The sequence below is a fragment of the Thunnus albacares genome, chromosome 10 (assembly GCF_914725855.1).
Source record: "Thunnus albacares chromosome 10, fThuAlb1.1, whole genome shotgun sequence".
NCBI lineage: Eukaryota > Metazoa > Chordata > Actinopteri > Scombriformes > Scombridae > Thunnus > Thunnus albacares.
The window spans coordinates 22,000,325-22,021,744 of record NC_058115.1 but is presented as its reverse complement, the minus strand read 5'-3'; the positions used below and the strand labels follow the sequence as shown (position 1 = coordinate 22,021,744).

General features: G+C 41.8%; 1 protein-coding gene across 4 annotated transcripts in view; it reads right to left on the bottom strand.

Annotated features, from left to right (window-relative positions):
* The window catches only part of pcdh19 (protocadherin 19), a 54,235-nt gene extending 33,467 nt beyond the window's left edge, over positions 1 to 20,768 (bottom strand). Inside the window, exons 1-2 of one of the 4 annotated variants that reach the window (XM_044363987.1) lie at positions 17,508 to 20,768; positions 14,825 to 14,957 (exon numbers count right to left, since the gene is read on the bottom strand). In XM_044363987.1, coding sequence (XP_044219922.1) covers positions 14,825 to 14,957; positions 17,508 to 19,654 — 2,280 coding nt within the window. In that variant the 5' untranslated portion in view covers positions 19,655 to 20,768. Of the gene's footprint in view, positions 1 to 14,611; positions 14,958 to 17,507 lie in introns of all 4 variants that reach the window. The other 3 variants (XM_044363988.1, XM_044363985.1, XM_044363986.1) reach the window with 3 other exon arrangements.
* Between the last annotated feature and the right edge of the window lie 652 nt (positions 20,769 to 21,420).

Genomic DNA, 21,420 nt, shown 5'->3' with positions numbered 1-21,420 from the left:
TGAAACACACAGGGATTAGCCGCACTGACTTCATTTAATTTAATTTGTATTAGGGCCGTCTTTGGGGGCAAACATCGTTTTTCACTGTGGGGGGATATACGGGGTCACGGAAAACAGCAACAGACGGTGGATCTCTGCCTCCTACCCCTGCAGTGGATCCACAGGGGAAGGCAAGGCACTGTATTCCCAGACCGCAGGCACACATACACACAAACATACACACAATCGAGCACATATCTTGTTTCCCCATAGTTATGTCTATTACAAAGTCAAATCTATCCAATCAAAATACATCTTCGACTCTGCATCCACCTTTCCACAGCTTGATTTCTTCAAATGAAGACCTTGAATCCTTTTGTTCTGCCACCATAAACAACAGCTCTGCACACTTGTGTGTGTGTTTGTGTGTATGTGTGTGTGTACTAAGCTGTTATCTACCAAGAACATATCTTAGGGGTGGATGTTTATCTCGGCTGATGCAGATTGGAGGAGTTCTCTTTGTCTCGGTGCAGTGGTACATAATATTATTTGTCTTGTTTTTTTCATCATTTATTTCTCCTAGGCTGATATAGTTTGATATCCTATAGTGGAGAAATCCTTTTAGTTACCCCCAGGCATCTAATGTGCTTTTACTTGTAATCTGGGAATTTAATAGATGAAAAGGAGAGAAAAAAAATCTGTACACAATCGAATAATTCAACTCCCTTTTGTATTCTGTGGAACACGACTTACATTGTTAGGCAGAAGAGGAAAACAACTGCAGTGAGTGAGTGAGTACCCAACATGCGTCCTCACAATTTACAATAGCTCTGTGGAAAAATATGGCAGTGATCAGCCATCAGGTCTGATGTAGCCACAGCCTGTGGTCATATGAAAGCTTCCTTTTTGTCTTGTGCAGGTGACAGAGACTGAGAGAAAGCTAATGTACCATGCACTGGAAAAAGTAGTTTTATTACAAACACATCCAAACCACCCAAAAAACATAAAAGTGTGAGCTGCAAAAGCATTGCTTTGTCTCTGCTCGACAGAGAGGACTGTACTACTGGAGCCTGTTCAAGACAATCAGGCGCTCACTAGCAATCGTTTTTTCCTTCTCTCCCCCAGCCCCTATCAAAAGATGTTACTGTGTAAAATGTCAAAGAAAAAAGAGGCAAGAGAAGTAATCTCCTTCTCCTTTTTGATCGCAAGTGGAATAATTGGAACCCTCTTAGGCTCATTACATGAGTTGCCCGCCAGCCAAAAGACGGCTCCAACTGCCCCTCTTCATTCATGTTGGAGCTTTGAAAAATATTGCTTCCTCTAGTAACAACTCTTTATGAGATGCAATGACTAGAGGTCCTGGTACCTACATTAACAGGTAATCCCACAATGCCTTTGAAAATATATCTTTCAACTACCAGTGTCAAACATCAATTCAGAGCAATGGAAAGGAAACAGCAACAATCTGCCTGTGTAATAATGTCATTATGCATATTGCACCGCACTTCTCACCCTCACTTTTTTTTGGCAATGCTGTTCTTCTCAATTACATAAGGTGCATACATGTAGCAAGTTAATATGGATCCCGATTACTAATAGCCTGGTCTTCATTGTTATTACAGCTATGCTTGTAATTATTGTGACTCTAATTACTATTACTGTATTACCCAAATTAACCTTATTCTGGGTTTAGATCACCCGCACTGACGGTAGCCAAGACATGCCTATGAAGAATGGCACCAATGTCCCTTCAGATAAATCCAGTATAATTAGCTGTGTGCCTTACAGGGCCTGTGTGATGGTAATAATTAGAGCTACTGTAGCAAAGGTCACGCAAAACAATTTAGAGAGGATGCTGGCTGCATGGGTAATGGAAAGAGAGGGGAGGGCTGGGATGAATGAGGAGACTCCTCTTCTTTTCCATCTTTCAGAGATGCAAGACGTATGGTTGTTACTTTGCCGCTGCACTTGGTTCATTTTCAACCAATGCTCTCAAAATAATAGAAACTGAAAACCCATTTTAACAGCAAGTAGACTCCCAACTAACATAGTTTAAATGGATCCATGATTAGATTTGAGGAAAGTGCTACAGGGTGTATCTGTGAACTGCGTATCGATTCGCTGCCTTTGAGGTGTGATAGCCTCCCCGTCACCCTGTCGTTTCGTCTGTTCATTAGCTTGAGTTTAATGTGTTTATGCTTACTCTTAGTTATTGTTATTAATTGTGAAAGCCAGAAAGAGTGAGACAGAGAGTGTTGCTCCACTCAAGTGCACAGGTTAATGAGCTGAGTCAAAAATGTTGACACTGAGGTAAACAAGTATTCACACTGAGGTACTTCTATTTCTACGCTCCCCCCATGTGGTTTGGCTCTCTCTGTAACTCCCAGACTGCTCCTAAGCTGAGAGCTCAGGGTTCACAGCCTGGATCCACAAGGAATTTGCTGCACTCCCTCACCTAGTCACCATCACACCCCGATGAGATAAGTAACAGCCTCACACTCAAATATAGCATCGCAAACAACACATATGCTTATGTGTGCTAGATTGGTCTTTATTCCCTGTTGCAACACTGATGCCTGCCCCCCCCCCTCTCCCACAACTTCCAACCAACCAACACTTCATTAGCATTGAGTGATACAAAACAGCCCTAAACTGGGATAAATCATTCCTATAGCTCCTGTCTCTGTCAATATCTCCTGAATAACGCAATGGTGACAGAACAGATTGCACCAGTGTTTTGCATGTTTTAGCTCATTTGTTACAAATTAAGCTCTGCACATTACTGTTAACAACCGCCCCCCCCTTTTTTGTGTTTGTTTTCAGATGCCCTTTCCTGTCCTCTAGGTAGCTCACAGTTTATATTCATTTCAGTATAACATTAAAGAAATGGTTCAACATTTTGGGGGCTTATTTGCTTCCCTTCTTGGCGAGGGTTAAAAGACAAAGTCCATACCACTGTCATATCTGTCCATTAAATATTAACCTGGATCCAGGAGACAGTTAGTTTAGCATACAGAGGTAAAAGAAAAATCTGCCTTTCACCACCTCTGAATCTCACTAATCAACATGTTATATCTCATTTGTTTAATCTGTAGAAAAAACTAAGTTGAGGTTTTCGGGGGGTTAAGACTTGCTTGAGTCTCCGCTGGTTACCTGGCAACCTCACAGTGAGGACACGACTCCAAAATGGCCAACTAGTCTTCCTAATAAATAAATATATTGGGGAAAAAACATGCAAAAACATCAGTTTGATGCTGTAATAGTATTTCAGTGATAATTAGAGGAGCAGATATCAGCACAACTGGCACTAGAAATTGGCATGGCCCATATTTATGAAGAAGAAGACAAGCTGTCTACAAAGTAAATACTATTTTTATTTTGTGGAAAATAGTAAACGTGGAAATAATGTTAGATATAAGCAAATCCGCACATTCCTTTTCATTGCAGCTTTGATCAGTTATGCTCAGATGATTTCTGATGTTCCGGCAGTTTTAAATTCATATTTTTTCCGCAACAAAGGCTAGAGCTATTGTGTCAAACAGTTAATAAATGTCTGAGTGAAAGTGATTAAAGGCAGCAAGCACTGCACTCATAAAGCTCGGCTGGACATCTGATTTAGCTGCTTTATTCAGTTAGATTCAACTTACTGATGAAATTCACTGGGGCGGGAGTGGAGGCATATGCTTAGATCCATATGCCTTTGTGACTGTGGGGGTTTAAAAACCGTAAATTGTGATTATCATTGATCTCAGTTGTCAGATGCCTAATCTCTATGACTCATATCCACACTGGCCACATTGGGTGATGACAAACCATCCTCCCCCACATCTGAAGTCCCAAACAAGTGTTGAGGGAAGCAGTGATAAGCAGGTCCTTATCCTTTTAAAGACACTCCCGTAATCCAACAGTGGTGGGAGGAGGGAGGGGGCTTCAGCTTTAAAAGACTTAGTCTGGATTATAGCTAGTCCTCCAAATTAAACCAAAAGTCAGCTTTCTGCGGTTGCTCATGCAAGCTGGGGACTGGCTTGTTACCAGCGCTACTAACAAGGCAAACGATGGAGGTCTATAATTAGAAAACGCTCTCACTTAGCCACCACGCGAGCAAACACGGTAAAGCAGTAGCCAAACTCTATCTGCTCCTACCTAAACTGATTATTCTGCCCTTCGCTCCTCTTTCTCCTTCCGAGCTGACCTCCTGTGACTGAGCTCAAAATGTCTTCCATGCTGTGTACCTGACTCTCTCTGCCAACCAGCTTAGCCACAGACAAGCTTCTCAGCCAGGGCAAGGCTGCCCTGTCCCCATTGACACTGCTTCCCACAGCAAAACAAGGCCAAATCTGGGGCTTAGAGGCTAAAATAATCATTACTGGGTTGCGAACAAATGAAAAGTCAGAACACCACTCCCATGTCCGTTCTCCCCCACCACTCTTGGTATTTTGTCCGCTGTCCTATCATACAAAAACAAAACGAGGCCAGCCTCACATTAACATTTAGGATGGTAATATTTTGGCCAGAATGAAAAACATAGACTGCTGGGTACCACTGAGACTGGATTCTCCTTTTTTTTTCTGGGTTAGACAATTTAAATACAAATATACACAACAACAAGGTAAATGAATAGTTTGACATTTGGGATACATGCTTCTTCACTTTCTTGCTGAGAGTTAGATGAAAATATTGATACCACTGTCATGTCTGTATGCAAAATATAAGGCTACAGCCAGCAGCCCATTAGCTTAGCTTAGCACAGAGACTGGAAACAGCTAGCCCGTCTCGGTCCAAAGGTAAATAAAACATACATTCCAGCATCGATAAAGCTCACTAATTATAACGTTATATTTTGTTTGATTAATCCGTACAAAAACCAAAGTGTAAAAACAAAAAACTTTAAACAAATTTTCAACTGTTTGTTTTAGGGGAATATTCAACCATTTTAGGAAACTAACTGTTCCCTCTGCTTTCAGCTAGACTAAACATATCGCAGAGCAATCTTCTCCTCAAATTCTCGTTGAGAATGCAAATAAGGTAATTTTCCAAAATATTTTCTCATTGTATTTTTAACACTAATAGCACTACACTAATATTCTTTTGATGATCCACGAAAAAGGTTCCAAAGAATGATTTTAACTAAAACTGTGTCTTCATGTCTCCATGTGTGCATGCATGTGCTTGCATGTACAGTATTATATATGGCAATACATTAGTAACAGTCCTTACAGCTTGCTTTGATGTTACAGTCCCTACACATACATAAGAGTACTCCAACTCAGCTCCACAGTGACCTTCCTGCTGTGCTCACCAAAGGAGCAGCCAACCCCTGTTATTAAAGATTATAAGTAATCTCCCTTTTAACAAGTATAGACATGCTACCTCCCCTACTCACTGGCTCCCCATAAGACTGAACTGGGAACAGCTCTCAAATAGTGCAGGAGAGTAATCTTGAACTAAGGAGGTTACTGGAGAAAGTACTGCACTTGGAACAGTCCTACAGAGGCCAAGTGCTTTTCATTCATTAACTTGGCCGCCTGTGCTGTGGTATGTCAAATGGTGGGCGTGAGGGGAAAGTCAAAACTGACGTCCCTTTGTGCTCCGCAGCCAGACACAGACTGAACCCTGAATATTGTTTTCTGATGCCGTAAGAGAGCACAAAGAGATGAGTGAAGTCGTTATCAATTCCCTTGCAAGGCAATCATAACTATTATCATTAGTAGTGTTTTTGTCCTCTGTGCACAGCCCAGAGTAGATATCTAATCTATTCCCTGGCACACATTCTTGTCTTCCCAACTTGAACTGGTATCACTCAAGTAAAGAAATGGTTTCCCGCCCCCCTGGAAACTAGATATGGGTGTAAATAATATGCCTGGGTCCTTTCTGAAAAGCCCTAATCCCAGGAAAACAAACCCGAGCAAAACATGCCTACCTGAATTGCTTTCAGGAAACCTAGATAATCAAAATGCAAAACAGTCTTTGATAGAAAAATGAGCAGACTTCTAACAACAAATCCCCTACACCTAACATCAGCAAATTCTCCTCCTGAACTTTTATTTGTATGCTGTGTTTGGATTTTTAATGTAATCACACTGCATACGGCGCTCCATCAATGAGCTATTCTGATTTATGTCAGGCCGAATCAGACTGACTGCTTAGAGCTTTACAGACATCATGAATGAGAAAAGGAGCCACACACTGAACACATTAGGGGTCCCACCATCTCTTCAGACAGGGGGACAATGGGTAAGGGAGCAGAGATAAAGGAGGGGGATAACAGGGGTGAAGGAATGGTTGATGCATAGAAAAAGGGGAGAATGGGAGAAAAGACACTGACCATACAGGGCAGAGGGAATGCGAGGGCTCTGAGAGGCCTATACTCGGTCATAGCCCATTAGGCTGGCTGGGTGAAAATGCTACAGCTCATTACATGCTCTGTCTCTGTTCTGTGGATGAACAATGCACAATTACGCTACCCTGCTGCTCTTCTAGCCGTACTACTGCATGCCTCTGAGGCGACCGATATTGCTGCTATAGTGGCTTGCCTGCCAACAGCCTCTGCGCTCATCAAACATCCCATACATGCACTCCCTAATGCAAATCCAGGTTTATGTCTAGAAACAAAAGCGCCGTATGAATTTGCTCAAATGAAAGGAGGGGAGAAACAGGAAAGGCTGCTCTACCACTGAAGCAAACAAAACAAAGGTATAATGCAGTATTTGTGTGTGTAATACAATGACGTTTGCCCCCTTTTGTCTGCTCTGCCTTCCTTAAATTCCTTTTCTCTGCTCTTTAAAAAAGTAGACATGTGGCACAGTCATAAGTCTTTTTTTTTCCCAGCTAAATTAAGTTTCACCCGATGTTACAATTACTGTGTAGCCAAGTGGAGCGCTTAACATATAGATCCAAATATAAGGACAATTAAAACAGTGAAGTGTAATCAGACAGCGCCAAAAGTACTGTGACATATCTGCAATGCAGCTAAGCTCAGGATTCATCTATCCACCAGCAAATTGGTTCACTTCAAGTCTCCCTCCTTTTCATTCTACAATTATGCATGCAGAAGCTGACATTTAATCTGATGGGGGAAATGCTAACTAACATCCTCCTGCTTCCTCTTTGTTTTAGGCAAAAAACAGGACACTTGGAAAGGTCATTCTTCCCTGGTGTCAGAGCTGGCTGCTTGGAAAAGTTTCTGTTCACAGCGAGTATTGTTGTTTCACAGAATCCCTCCCCCATTTCCCTGTCATTCAAAAAAAAAAAAGCATAGGATCAGCACTCAGGAGAAAGCCCTGGGAACTCTCTCAGCAATGTGGCAACAAGTCGGGTGACCCAAGGTTCAACAAAGACAGGGAAGTTAAAAATGTCTGATATCCATGAATTTTAATTAATAGCTTTCTTCTCTCCATATTTGGATAACATTAGCATGCAAATCATAATGGTCATTACTGGATTTTTGTAATTACTTTTTTCTCACTTGGTTTACTTGGTGAAAAATATTGTTGTTCCATAACAAATCAGAAAAGGTAAAAGAAAAAAAAAAAGACTGATTGTGTAATGTTCTTATCTGCAAGACCTGACAAATATATTGAAGAAGTGTCAATGTTTTCTTACAGTGAATGCTGATACACGTTGTAGAAATGCTTCTGTTTTAATATTCACTAAGCCAGAGGGGCAGGGATGGACACATTCCTCACTGGATATGACAGAGCAAATAGTATTGTGAGCTTCCACTGCAAATAGATTTCTCTCCTGGCCATAACAAGTCTTGGGGTTTGTGTTTTTTAATATGTAGGCTGACCTTTTCTATCCTATATTAATGTAACTACAGGCATTTTCGACCATGGGCAGCAAATTCTGCATTAATGAGAGATGAGGTTATTTTTTCTTCTTCTCCCGGAGCCTTCCCTTGACATACAGTAACTTTTCTTGAGACTTATTTGGTCTTATTAGACAACTTAAAAACAGTAACTTACTTTGCTCCTTACTAAAATTGTGTTTGTTTGAATTTGACAAACACATTTAGCAAAAAAAAAAAAAAAAAGTGTGAACAGCTGTAAATGGTTGTTTCAAATGCCTTACCATCATTTGCTTGATGGTATATTTCCACACATTAACTTGCTCTTGGTTAGGACTTGAGAGAGTCCAAGGATTTCCATGAAAGAAAACACAATGCGGCATATTTGTGTCAGAGAGCTTAATTCAAGAAATAAAAAAACAATGCCACTGGAAACTCATTTAAATGGGTAATTACGTCCACGCAGCAATGCTTGCAGGGCTTAACAAGGTGCGTAATGATGTCCCCTTCCCAAGCGATAAACATCATCACTATGTCCATTTCCCTCACTCCATTTAGCCTTCTCCCATTTACGGGTGGACCTATCAACCTAAGGCCAATGCCATTATACCATTTTTGCATTTAGGTACGTGCCGAGTAAAAAATCTTTTAACATAAAGTGCTGAAAGACCACTATGTGACTATCTTTGACTTATCCACATAAAATCCCCTTCCTTTGATGTTTAATCTCAAATTCTTTCTGCATGATACAGCTTTAAATGCAAGTAAAATATATTCTCCTTTTCGGGTCTGTCGTCTTGAACCAAGTATAATTATCTCTGGATGAATGATTAAGTAGATTGGTACCATAAGATTTTACTGTTGCAATCTGTGCTTAAAACTGCTTACAGATGCCATGTTGTAACATATTTCATTTGCTGACGTTCTCAGGTTTGCTCAACCATTTGACAATTTTAAGGAAATGAAGTCGGTGCAAAACTCAAAACTTATACTTGAATCACTGTCTTTTGGTAATACCACCATCCATGTTTGCAGGTACATTGAAATACTCATAATATTTGTTTTTTCAGAAAGAACAAAATATATTGTGCTAACATAGAAAAGTGACATTATTGCTTTCTGTGGGGGTTGATATGGTTTGTGCAATAAAATCCCTTCCTCATCTTAACACCACATTTTACAGAGAAAAATAACATGTTTCAGGCAGTAGCGATAGGTTGTGGAAAATCATTGGCATTCTATAAATAGACCTCTCTCCCCTCTTCTCTCCCTCTCTGTCTCTCCTTGTTTTTCCAGGCCCTGCCGTTTCTCTACAGTATTACTCCCTCTGTATGCTCCTTAGCAGTCACATGTGTTTAGGACACATACAGTGACATGTGAACGTCAGACATCGTCACTCATGTGTTTTGACTCTTAAGCTCTTTGGCTGGATGCTCTGATCCCAACAAGAGGGTGGCAACCCGGCGGGCTCGGACAGTTCTGACTGGCTGCCTGGGGTTGTTATGTCATTTCATTGTACCTCTGCAACATCGAGACTGACATGTAGTGATGGGGTGGTGCGGGTTAGGGTCAAGGCTATAAAAACCCAACCAAGTGTAAAACTAGCACTGTTTGTGCATGAAGTGAAAACCATCTTGTTGAGTAATGTCACTAAATCACCCTACAGCTCCACGAATTCTGAGTGTTAAACACGACAGGAGGGACCAAATGAGAGATGTTATAAGAGGGCACCGAGTACATCACTGTCACACTGTTAATTTATTTCTGACAGACAAGGCTTTATTTCACCTTATAAACACTGACACTTGAAGAGTGGAGCATTTCTGAAGTCTCTGCCTTACGAATAACCTCTCTAAATAATTAACAGGTTCATCTGCCACTCAATCAGTGCGCATCTGAAGCTTTTGGAGATGAAACGATTCGTTCTCAAAATCCTTTGAAAGGAGGAGACTTTAAAGAATGCAACATACACCTCCCCCACTCTTCCGACGCATCAAAATATAAATAAATAAAACACTGACTTTTAAGTTCAAACAGTCATGTATCCCTTCCCTTATTGCACAATATCTGTGTAGCTGTTGTGCCTTTCCCATCATGATTAATCTTTTCTACGTTTTTGACACAGAGCTGAAGTTTCTGTATCATCGGAGCATAAAGCTTATTATCAAGACATTGGCTATATGCCCCTTAACGTCTTTTACTGTATAGTTAAGACAGAATGATTAAACTGGTTATTCAATCATTACAATTAGCCTATATTTAATATAGAGACAATTGGTATCTAGCCATAAAGTGTGATTATGGCTCTTATACTCTGGGAGTAAATAGGGATTGGTTTGAACTGCTACTCTTCCTCCCAAAAAGTGTAATTTGATTTCTCCCATTTATGTCATTTTAATGCTCACCATGTTTTAAATGTGTAGACTCTGACGGAGGACATTTTTCAATTAGTTTTTGCTGAAATTCTCATTCACTACTATTCACTTTCAAATGGCATTGAAAACTGTGAATAGAAAGCCAATAGTCATACACTGCAAAAATTAATATCAGGCAATGAACTTTTACATTTTAAAATAAGTCTCGGCCAAGTGTTTCCAATTGTATTCATGTGTGCATTCAGCGATGACGTGAGAGCTGAGACGAGACAAGAGTTTTATTTCCACGCTCTGCTTCTTTGCTTTCCATGTTGTCTTTTCCCAATTTTCCTTTCAACCAACAGATGATGATCTCCATGGTTACTTTCTGTCAATCACAGCCTTTTCAGATCAACTAACACACCAAAGATAAATGCTCCTACCAGCTATTGTCTGTGAATATAAATGGAAAGAGAAGCTTTGTTTTACACATTTGTAAAAGATCTGCATTATGCTCTTGACCTTCAAATCATTTTTACAATTAATTAACAATTAATTTAATTTGAAAAGGTGCTAAGATGATGGAAAATACTGAAAAGCCTACATTGAGGAAAAAAATCTGATGTAAATTTCCAAATAACACTAGAACTGTCCTATAAAATCTAACACTCAAATGAAAGAAACTCTTTTATTTAGGAAATATGATTAGCCTTTATAGCTAACCAAATCTTAAACACCAGGAAATGATGACAATATCAAAACAACATTAAGAGAGTACTTTCAATGCAAAATCACGTTTGATTATCGAAAATGTTGGGTTATGCCTCTCATTTCTCCTTCTCTGAGATTTCTGAGTCGGTCATAATGATGTAAATGATAATGTCACAGTCCATATTTCAAATAAATGTGACACTCCAAAGGAAATATTGTGTGTGCGTGTGTATTCATGAGTACGTGTGTGGGGGGAGATTGGCAGTTTCAACACGTGTAGCATGCGCTGACAGCATAACATCTACTTTGCATGCTCAATATGACACGTTTGAATGCTCCCATGCATATTGTCCTGATGTGAAGTGATAGCGAGGGATGTGCAGCCTCGCTGGAACCACTCCCTGTTGTCTCTCCTACATCAATATCAAAACGTCTTCCTTACTAACAGGGAAAAACAGAACGACTGGTGCACTGAGATACCTTGTCAGTTGTTTTGTTTCAATTTTCATTTTCTCATTTAAGGTCCTTTGATTGACTGTGAGAGCTGAGTAAACAAACACAAAACGTACATCCATTTCTCATTTGTCAGGATCTAAACCTGAACATGGTGGCATACATCACAATACAATATCGATGAAACCTGTGTAGCTACAGTATCTTTAAGGAAACGGTGCAGAGAGCATCTGGAGGATGATTGCATTGATTATCAATTAACTAAACTTGTGAAGCGCGCTCACCACCGCATACTGAACATTTTACACCGTGTAGTGCCAAGACCAACCTCTTCTTTCTATCTAATTTATCACCTTTTTCTGATTCATTTATCACCTGTGTAAAAGCAAAACCTGCAATCTCTTACCCGAATAAGGCTAATCGATAAAGTAAGATAACTTATTTTTCCTGCTATGCTCATTATCTGGAATCACAGGTGTGAGAAGCCTTAGTACACATTACAAATTCAAAAACACATTCTAGCCAAAGGCCATTCCTTTACTGTATAATTGTCTCCCCCACCAAGTGATTCACTATAATTAAGCCATGGAAGACAGCTCTATTCTCCTGTGAGCGTTCATATTAGTGCTACCACAGGCAGGTCTAACAAACATCTCACAGCTGATGCTTTTCAAAACAATGGACAGGGATGTTCAGGGACGTACATACTGGTACATATTCTCACAAGGGAGAATACAATATACACAATGCAATTGCAGGTATGAGGCCTTTGGGGAGACCTGTCACTGTTATCTTGGCCAAGTCTGATCTGTTTGTGTGTCTGTGTATTTGTGTGTGTGTGTGTGCGTGTGCCAGCATGCGTTGTGTGGAGCAGGAAAAGCTCTACTCCGGCTGCTCTGACATAAGCTGGATGCTCACTGCCCCACATACAATAACAATGGAGAAGAACCTCGCATCGATCAAACACATTAATTACAAATAGACACGAGCCCATCACATTCTGATGGATGTGATAATTTTAAACTACATGTTTGGAAAATAAACAAACACAGAGACATCATTGTGCCCTGATGAGGTTGTCCTCAGGATGAAAACATTTTTTTTGGGGACAAAGCAGCTTTAGTAATCACAACAGTGCCACCACTCGTGTGTCCTAGCCAGTCAAATGGATATGGATTGAGGACTTGTGGAGTCAAGTAGTTTCAAGCCTGAGCTTGCTCATTGTAGCAAAGCAATTATCAGTCATTTCACTGCTGTTTGTGTGCGCTATAAATGGCATTGTAATTAGACTGAAAACATTTTTTATTTAAGAGCAACATTTGTACATACTGTAGGGCGTCTGTATTTTGCAAATGTCACAATGGGGAGGAAAGAAAACAATGACAACTGTTGTGGCGCTGGGGTAAGGCATGCTCTCGCTACCACTATTTCTCACTTAGTTTCTCATACACACACACTCTTTTCTCAGTCCAGGGAAAATATGCAAAGGCTGGGTCAAAGGGATGTTTGTCAACATCATGTGCAAGGCGGAGAGCGATGGAAGCTGCATGCTAAACAGGCCCAGCCTCTATCAAGCCAATCAACTGCCTCTAAGAAGATGAGAAAACGTGGATCAGGGCTCAGACACCTGGCACTAAGACTCATTCACCCGTGCTCACTTCTTCCCTCCTTATCTCTCTATCTGCCCTCACACAGCTCTATCAAGACAACGCCATGCTTTGCATATGGAATCATCAAAATCAATCTCCAACCCTATTTGTCTCCCTCTCCACTTTTTCATTAGCTGAAACAAATAAAGGCTCTCCTAATCCTGCGGCAAATGTGCTTTTATTGGATGGTTAAGCCACAGAGACCGGATGCTGCTGGAGCTTTTGCATTTTTCGGCTGACTTCTACGTGTGTCCAAGCCCACGTTTTTTGGCTGAGGAAAAGGTGACGGCCTGCGTATCACTACCTACCAGCAAATCACAATCACAGCATACGGGTCACTGCATGTACCTGCTGAATTCCACACATCTGCCCCTACTGACCGGATAACACCAAAGGACAACCCCCCCTCCACAACATGTCTCATGCTCTCTACCTGTGTTATTCACACACACGCTCACTCTGAAACGGCCCAGACAGGCCTAGTAAATCAGCATGCCTGTAAGTAGGTCTCATTGACCTCTCAGGATCCATCGGTGCCTGGATCTCTCTGGATCATCCAGTCAATACATCAATATCCATCTTGTGTTTCTTGTTTTAAGACCCCCAATCCCAACCCCTCACCCCACCTTCTTCTCACTGAATGTCAAACGGAGATTGGAGTCATCAATTACAACTGTCTGCGTTTGTGTGTGTGTGTGTGCGTATGTGAAGCTGGAGCTTATTTGCTGCTGTCTATAGGATGATACGCATTCTTACACAAACACAAACGCTGATGCACATTTTCTCTCTCTTGCACACACAAACATAAATGTCCCTTTCCCCCCATGGGATCAAGGAGAGGTGCGTTATGAAGAGAAAGAGGGAGGTTGCCCAAGGAATCCAATAGACCAGTTCATACATACAAAAATCTATAAACTAAAGATCAGCTGGTCGGCATACACTCTGTCAACTTGAATAGTCTTTCTAGTCAACCTTCACTGCTCTGCTGGAGCCATGCATGGTATGTCAGGGTAATTCAGTGGCTGGCTGTGCAGAGTGGCCATGCTGTAACACTGCAGCCAAATGGACGACACACAGATAAAGCATTTAAGCAATGATTATTCTTTCTGCTAGCACCTGAAAAATGTGTGGTGGAGCTGATTAGCTGGGTCAATATATCTGGCAGGTGCTCAGACTCCTGTTCTTTTTGCAATAGCTCAGCACACACAAATTAAAAAAAAAAAAAACAAGTTGAGTAAGAGAGGCCAAATAATCCACTTTGTCAGGCTTCCAAATTCTGCTTGGCAAAGCGCTCTCAGTCACAGGTCGGCTTCAGTGTCTCTTGAAATGCCTTGAAGGATTCCACTCATATTGACTGACATAACGTCACACGGGCCATTTCAAATAGCTTAATGAGAGACAGACATTTCATTGACACCATAATCTTTGTTATGATGGAATGCTAAATATCACTGGACCTTGAGATGTGTTAAAATGTGGTAAACAATGTAAACATTTCACTCTTAATATTTACCACGATCAAGGAGACTTATTAATAACATTAATAATGAAGGAAATCAAACCAAGCTGACTGTTTCTTCTCTGGTACTGAAACCTTTCCCACCTTTTTTCTTCAACCCCTCTTGCCCAAAGCAGCCCAGCCAAGGATTTAGGACAGATCACAGTGGATTGTATCTCACCTCTGGCAGTGGCATGCCGTTGATGATGAGGTCTGGCTGCTGGTGCCCCTGCCCGGTGAACGGGTGCTGATAGCCATGGTTGGGAGCTGCATTGCGTGAGTTCTGGTTCTCCACGTTGAGGAAGGTGCTCTCGGAGCGCCTGCAGCCCAGCGGCAGGCTCTGCTGGTGGTAGTCGAAGTAGTTGAGCGAGGAGGTGAGAGATGAGCAACTCACCACATTCATCTTGTCTGTCTCCTCGACGTCACGTGGCACCAGGCGGATGTCGTTCTTGCTCAGCTTCTTCTTCTTGCTGGACTTCTTCTGGTTGCCATATGAGTACTCCGCCACCCTGCGCAAGTAGAAGAAACTGAACAGACTCAATAAAGCAGTGTTCTGTCTTCCCCTCCCCTGTCCACACGGTCAAAAAGCTCTCCCGCCATGCCAGCTAGGGCGCTGTTCGACCATGGGTGCCAGACAAAGTCTCATTGCCCGTGTCCAGGGGTGGATCAGCACACTTAAGTGACTTTCCACTCCTGGCTTGCAATGGAGCTGTCATCCCTTGTTTGTTTGCATTTGCATGCTCAACGATCGACATGTCACAAACAGGCAGACACAATGCAAACATGCCAAAACCACAGAAGCAAAGCAAAAGAACACACTGGTACTCAGCAGCACTACCGGTATATGCAGACATATTCAAAGCACACAACCCACACTAATTCCATTTTTTCTTTCATTATCAAGAGAGCCCACTAGCAATACGGAGTGCAGGAGAACTGCAGATTCAAATTCATTTAGCTGCTCTCAGTGGCTGCTGCGAACTTGAACCATGGATTTTGACTTTAATAAGAGCAAATGAGCAACACAGCTATGTTTTATCAAAGGATCCTCAGACTGGGGGAAATATCCATCCTTCGCACAGCCTTGCAGTTTTCCACAGGAGAACAGATGCTACGTACTCTATAGTGATGACTACAAACTTTGCTAGACATATTCCATATAATTTGTGATGTTTTTTTACCATCTGCATTACTTCAAATTCTGAAAGAGGCCATTTTTAACCTCACAGCATGGAGCATATGGTTTATTTCCTGTTAAAGCGTACGACAAAACTATAGTTACACATGAAATTGCAATATCTGGAATGTGTCTGTTCCTGTCTCTTGTCTTGTCTGGAACGTCTCTGCTATACCAGCCCTCACTGGCCTCTGCTCCTAACTAAAATTCAGCTCTAATCCTCTGTCGCTTCTAAAATCACACAGGCTAAGAAGCACCATTGTAGTTTGTCTTTTTCATTTTTCTTTTAGATTGCATCTTGAAAACAGCTCCCGCCCCCATTCTGCTCCCCCTTGATTCAGAGGAAAGAAAATGGGCAGCTGCAAGGGTAGAAAATACTCCATCTCTTTTTCATTTATCATTTTAACATGTCTCTCTACTCTGTGCCCAAATTGAAATCTGGGAGGGGAAATCTTTAGAGTCAGACAAACTGACAGAAGACAAGCAATAAATTGGAGATAACTGCTCCTCATCTTCGAGGTGGTGACTGAGAAGCAGAGCACATCAGTGCTGATTAAAGCACCCAGCAGGGAGAGTGGCTCACACTAGGAGAGTAAAGTACTGAGAGCAGTTTTGAATTTTGAATTTGTTGTTGTCTATCATTGTTTCATGTTTGAACAAAATGTATAACTTACATTAAAAATATGACATTGTGTGAAGTAGCTGTTTTGATGAAGATGGTATTGAATTAAAACAAATGTATAGCCGTTTAACTGTTCATACGCTGAAAAGAGATGAAAGTTCTTCTTGTTAATCTAGAGTTGAGGCCTCGATTTAAACTGATGTAGATTTGTGGAAGAATCCTCCTCAGAGCTACTAGAAAAGAGAACAGGAATTAATTTCAATATCCAAGCTCTACAATTTGCTAAATATTGAAAAACACTTAAAAGTTGTGATCATTTCAACCAAACACTACACAAGAATTAAAACAAAATCTGAATTTCTGATCTATATTGAGAAAAAAAATCAGACCAATATTGTCCGTTTTAGAATATTTTTCATGACTACATGCTTGAAAAATTGCCCAACTTAACTTCAAATCAACAAAATTATGTTTGGAGCAAAATATGATTATAGCTTCAGGTTAAAGTCTCAAATCCAATCTATATGTAAATTTATAGTGGTAATATGGCACAGGGAAATCAAAGCCAGAGCTGATGTTCAGATTGATGAACAAAACAGAATGTTAAATGCAAGATCCCTAAAAATTAATAATCTGCTACTTTCCAAGAAACTGGTTAATGATGTTACTTACATGTTTTTATATCATCTAAACTACATTTTACATGTATTTATTTTATTTTATTTTTTTATTTAATCTGATCGTTTTGTAGTTGCTCCTAGTATTTCTTGGTGTAGAATAAAAGAGAGGTACATCTGCATGACTGTCCATAATCACACAAGATTAAAGTTGATAACAGCCAATCAGCCATGGTGGACGTTAAATAATAAATGTCTGGTACTACTATTGAACCAGTGGGACGTTAATTGTCCGGCAACACGCCCGCAAATTGAACATGACAGTTGAACCGTCATATTTATGAGTCAATTGGTTACAATGGGAGGATTAAACCAATCAATCACGTTTCCGTACCACGGAACAGTGGGCCTCAGCACAACGAGTCTGATTTAAAGCAGTCAGGTTTATCGTCTACCTCAGTTTCAGCTGTGGAAACATCTGCAGTCCTCACAATCGGGCCTCTACTACATGCTGCACGACAAAAGCAATGCACTGACACAGACGCACGGACGCACGCACGCACGCACACGCACACACACACACACACACACACACACACACACACACACACACACACACACACACACACACACACACACACACACAAGATTTAGTCAGTACCTGCAGTTGTACGTCCGGATCTCCTTGTTGTCCCTCTTGCATTTGACCGCCACAAAAATCATGGTGACAAACAGGATAGCTGCGATAGAGCCCAGGGCAATGATGAAGATGAGGGAGAGGTTGACAGGTCCAATAGACTCCTGCGCGTTCAGGTCTGGTGAGAGGTACACCACAATGTAGGCCGAGGCGGACAGGGAGGGCTTGCCGTGGTCTCTCGCCACCACTGTGATCTCATAAGTGGATTTGGCGTTTTCTCCAAACATCCTGGTGGAGCGCACCTCACCGTTCACCTGGTCGATTTCAAAGAAAGGCCTGTCCCCCTCTGAGATGGTGTAAGTCAGCCGACCGTTCTCCCCCTCGTCATAGTCGTCTGCTTTTACCTGGGTTACCATGTAACCCAACCCAGCATTTCTTGGGATGGAAACCTCCGCGGTGCCATTAACAAGGGGAGGGTTTGTCATAACAGGTGTGTTGTCGTTGACATCCAACACCACAATACGCACAGTCGCGTTACTTGATAAAGAGGGATTGCCATTGTCTCTGGCCAACACTTTGAAATCAAAAGTCCTGGTGTATTCATGGTCAAATGATCTCATGGAGTAAATGCGGCCTGATGGGTTTATGCTGACATATGTGTTTACATCCATGTGCTTAATCTCACCGGGGACTATGGAGTATGAAACGGTGCCATTCATCCCCAGGTCCGGGTCTTCTGCTGAGACTGCGAGCAGACATGAGCCCGGGAGGTTGTTTTCCATCACCATTTCTTGATAGTGTGGCTTGAGGAAGTGGGGAGGGTTGTCATTTTCATCTGTGACTTTGACTACCAAAGATTTTGTGGCGCGTAAAGGAGGGATGCCACTGTCCTCCGCTTGGATGGTCAGGTTATATGTGTCCTTTTGCTCTCTGTCCAGCCTGCCATCAACAAGTATAGTGGAGAAGCTCTCATATTCTTGAAGTCTGAACGGTACGTTGCCCTGGAGCCTACACTGCACTTTGCCGTTTGCCCCAGAATCCTTATCAGACACCCTCACTAATGCAATGACATATCCACGCTGCGCGTTTTCACTAACTTCGACCATCTCTGTGTTCAGTGAGAGTAAACTGATGACAGGTGGGTTATCGTTCGTATCCATCACATTCACTGTGACTTTGCAATGAGCTGGGATAGAGTTGGGACCTAGATCTTTGGCCTGGACGTCGATCTCATATATTTGCGTTGTTTCATAATCCAAAACACCGTTGACAGTGATGATCCCGGTTTTGGGGTCAATTTTGAAAGCATCCCTCGTTTTCTCGGTGACGTAACTGTTGAACGAGTACACAACCTCTCCATTAGTGCCCTCGTCAGGATCCGTTGCATTCAAGTCAATGACTAATGTATTGATAGGGGAATTCTCCATCACATTAACTGTATACACGGGCTCGTCAAAAACAGGGTTGTTGTCATTAGAATCAATTACCTTGATATTTAACTGGACCGCGCCTATCTTTGGAGGGTCTCCTCCATCTTCTGCGCTGATTTCATATGTATAATGGGACTGGGTCTCTCTGTCTAACGATTTTTGCACAACAAGCTCAGCAATTTTGGACCCATCTCCTCTGGTCTTTATTTCTAGTCCGAACAGCTCATTTGGGGTGATGGAATATGATTGCACTCCAAAGATCCCCGAGTCCGGATCGCTTGCCCCCTCTAGGGGAAACCTGGTACCAGGGGAGGCATTCTCTGAAATTTCAATGTCAATATGGCTCGTTGGGAATCTGGGTGCGTTGTCGTTCAAATCCTCAATTTCAACTTTGATGACACAGATCTCCATAGAGTTTGACATCACTTCTAGGGAAATAATGCACTTTGGGTTCTGTCGACAAACTACATCCCGATCTATTTTCATTTGGGTTGTAAGGATTCCGGCTGGACTGAGTTCAACCCATCGTGGTTCAGAATTGGAAATAACCCGTAAGTAAGGGGGCTGCGGTGCGATCTGAAATCCTTGCTTTAGTGCGTCCTTTGTCACGTTTCCAATCACTGACCCGGGCTTCATCTCCTCGTTTATTCCATATTTAAGGTTGATAACAGCCTCAGCCCCGACACAGAATAAGAGGAACACAGCAATTAATTGTATTAATTCCATCTGCTTGGTTTGCATTGTACCTGTTGAGTTTTTCTCTGCCTAATAAAGACCTTGATAATTACGCACAATAATGCATGTCATAGAAAACAGGAAAAATGTTCCAAATGAATCATTTCATTAAAATGTCCAGTAAAGTGTTTGGATGACGAATAGCTCGTGTGTATGCAAATTATATCATGGTGTGAAAGCTATAATTCTAACAAGTGCCTTAGCCTATTTTACTCTTCTCAGGCAGAGCACATCCTCCGGTCTACTGCGGCGCACGAAACATTGGGGACGACAGATTTGTGAAAACATGCTGAATCTTCTCACAACCGTGATTTAGCCGTGTAAATCCGTGCAGCTCTCATCAAGCGGCAAACTGGTCTTACACATGGCTCATAAGAGAAACTGTCCATTTTGAAGTGAGCTCAAAGGAGGAAAAAATGCTCTGACTGCATAGACACAAAATGACAATTCCCGCGAGCAAGTCCACAAAAATGTATATTTTCCGTGCAGATGAAGTAATGGGGTTCAAAAGTCCGTTTTAAATTCTCCGCCTTGATGCCAGCAAATATTTAAGTCGCATTTTGGATAAATATCTTTCTTTGTGTAATATATTACAAGTAGTGATAAAATTTCCTCCTCGGTCGGCAGCTTTACGCTTTCAAACTGCACATCTGATGAAAAAAGCTAAAAGGATCTGCAGTCATAAAATTATTCAACAGCTTAAGTCCGGATATCTTTGCCTAAAGAACAGGGGTGCAATTGCAGGAATGTCTCATCACATCACTGAAGTCCCGATTACCTCTTTATTTCCAGCAGATTTAGTCTTACATCCCCTCCGCAAGTCTTGAAGCTTTTACTTACTAATTAATTTCCCCTTATCTCACTTGGAAAAGGCAGCAAATATCCCGACAATTAGTCCATGCAACACAAAAAAATCCGTTGAAAATGTAGAGCCAGTGGGAGGAAACGATGCAAGAGCCTACTGTATATACAAAACGTATTTGATGTTGGGCTGCAGCAAACTAGAAGCACAGTAGCCTATATCCAGCCTGGTTGAGGCAGAAAAAAGAAATCACCACTCGTTGCCAGTTGACTCCAAGCGCTCCTCTCGCTTCACTGGTGCACACTGGCGGACGCGCAGCTCCGAGCCGAGCGCTCAGTCTCAGGACCCGCAATCCCCTCAGCCAATCAGGGGTTACACAGGAGGGCTGGGAGCTGCTGGTGGGTGGGGCAAAGTACAGCAATGAAACACGGCCAACTACCTGTCCTCTTGCAGATGGGCGACTCAACGGGCAATTACAGCGTACAAGTTGAAACATGGAGCTGTGTATTAGATGATCGTTAGAGCAGCGGTTCCAAAAGTGGGGTCTGGGGACCCATGGGGGTCTGTGAGAGGGGTCCCATGGGTCCCACAGAGAAAAAAGAGAGTAGTAGACTAATTTCCCCCAGCAGATCAAGAGAAATGATGCTACGGGTAACTTTTCACGGATTTGTCCTTGTTTTCTCTTCAGCTACAGTAGCCAATTATATGTAACAAGTCATATTTTACAGTTAAGGTCCTCTCTTTAGCGGGATCATGAGGACAAAATCTCTCTGAGGTTTTGTCAGTGGACTGTTTGAACCTCAGTATCATGTCAAAGTTTGGTAACCTCTGTGCCAGAGCAGATACCATCCCTGTAGAATTAATAGCATTTCCAGTTAAAATCTACTGTATATGAAAGACAAGTCTGTTGATCTATAGAGCCGTTACAACTGTACGCATTATGTCACATCACTGATAGTCTAACGTGGCT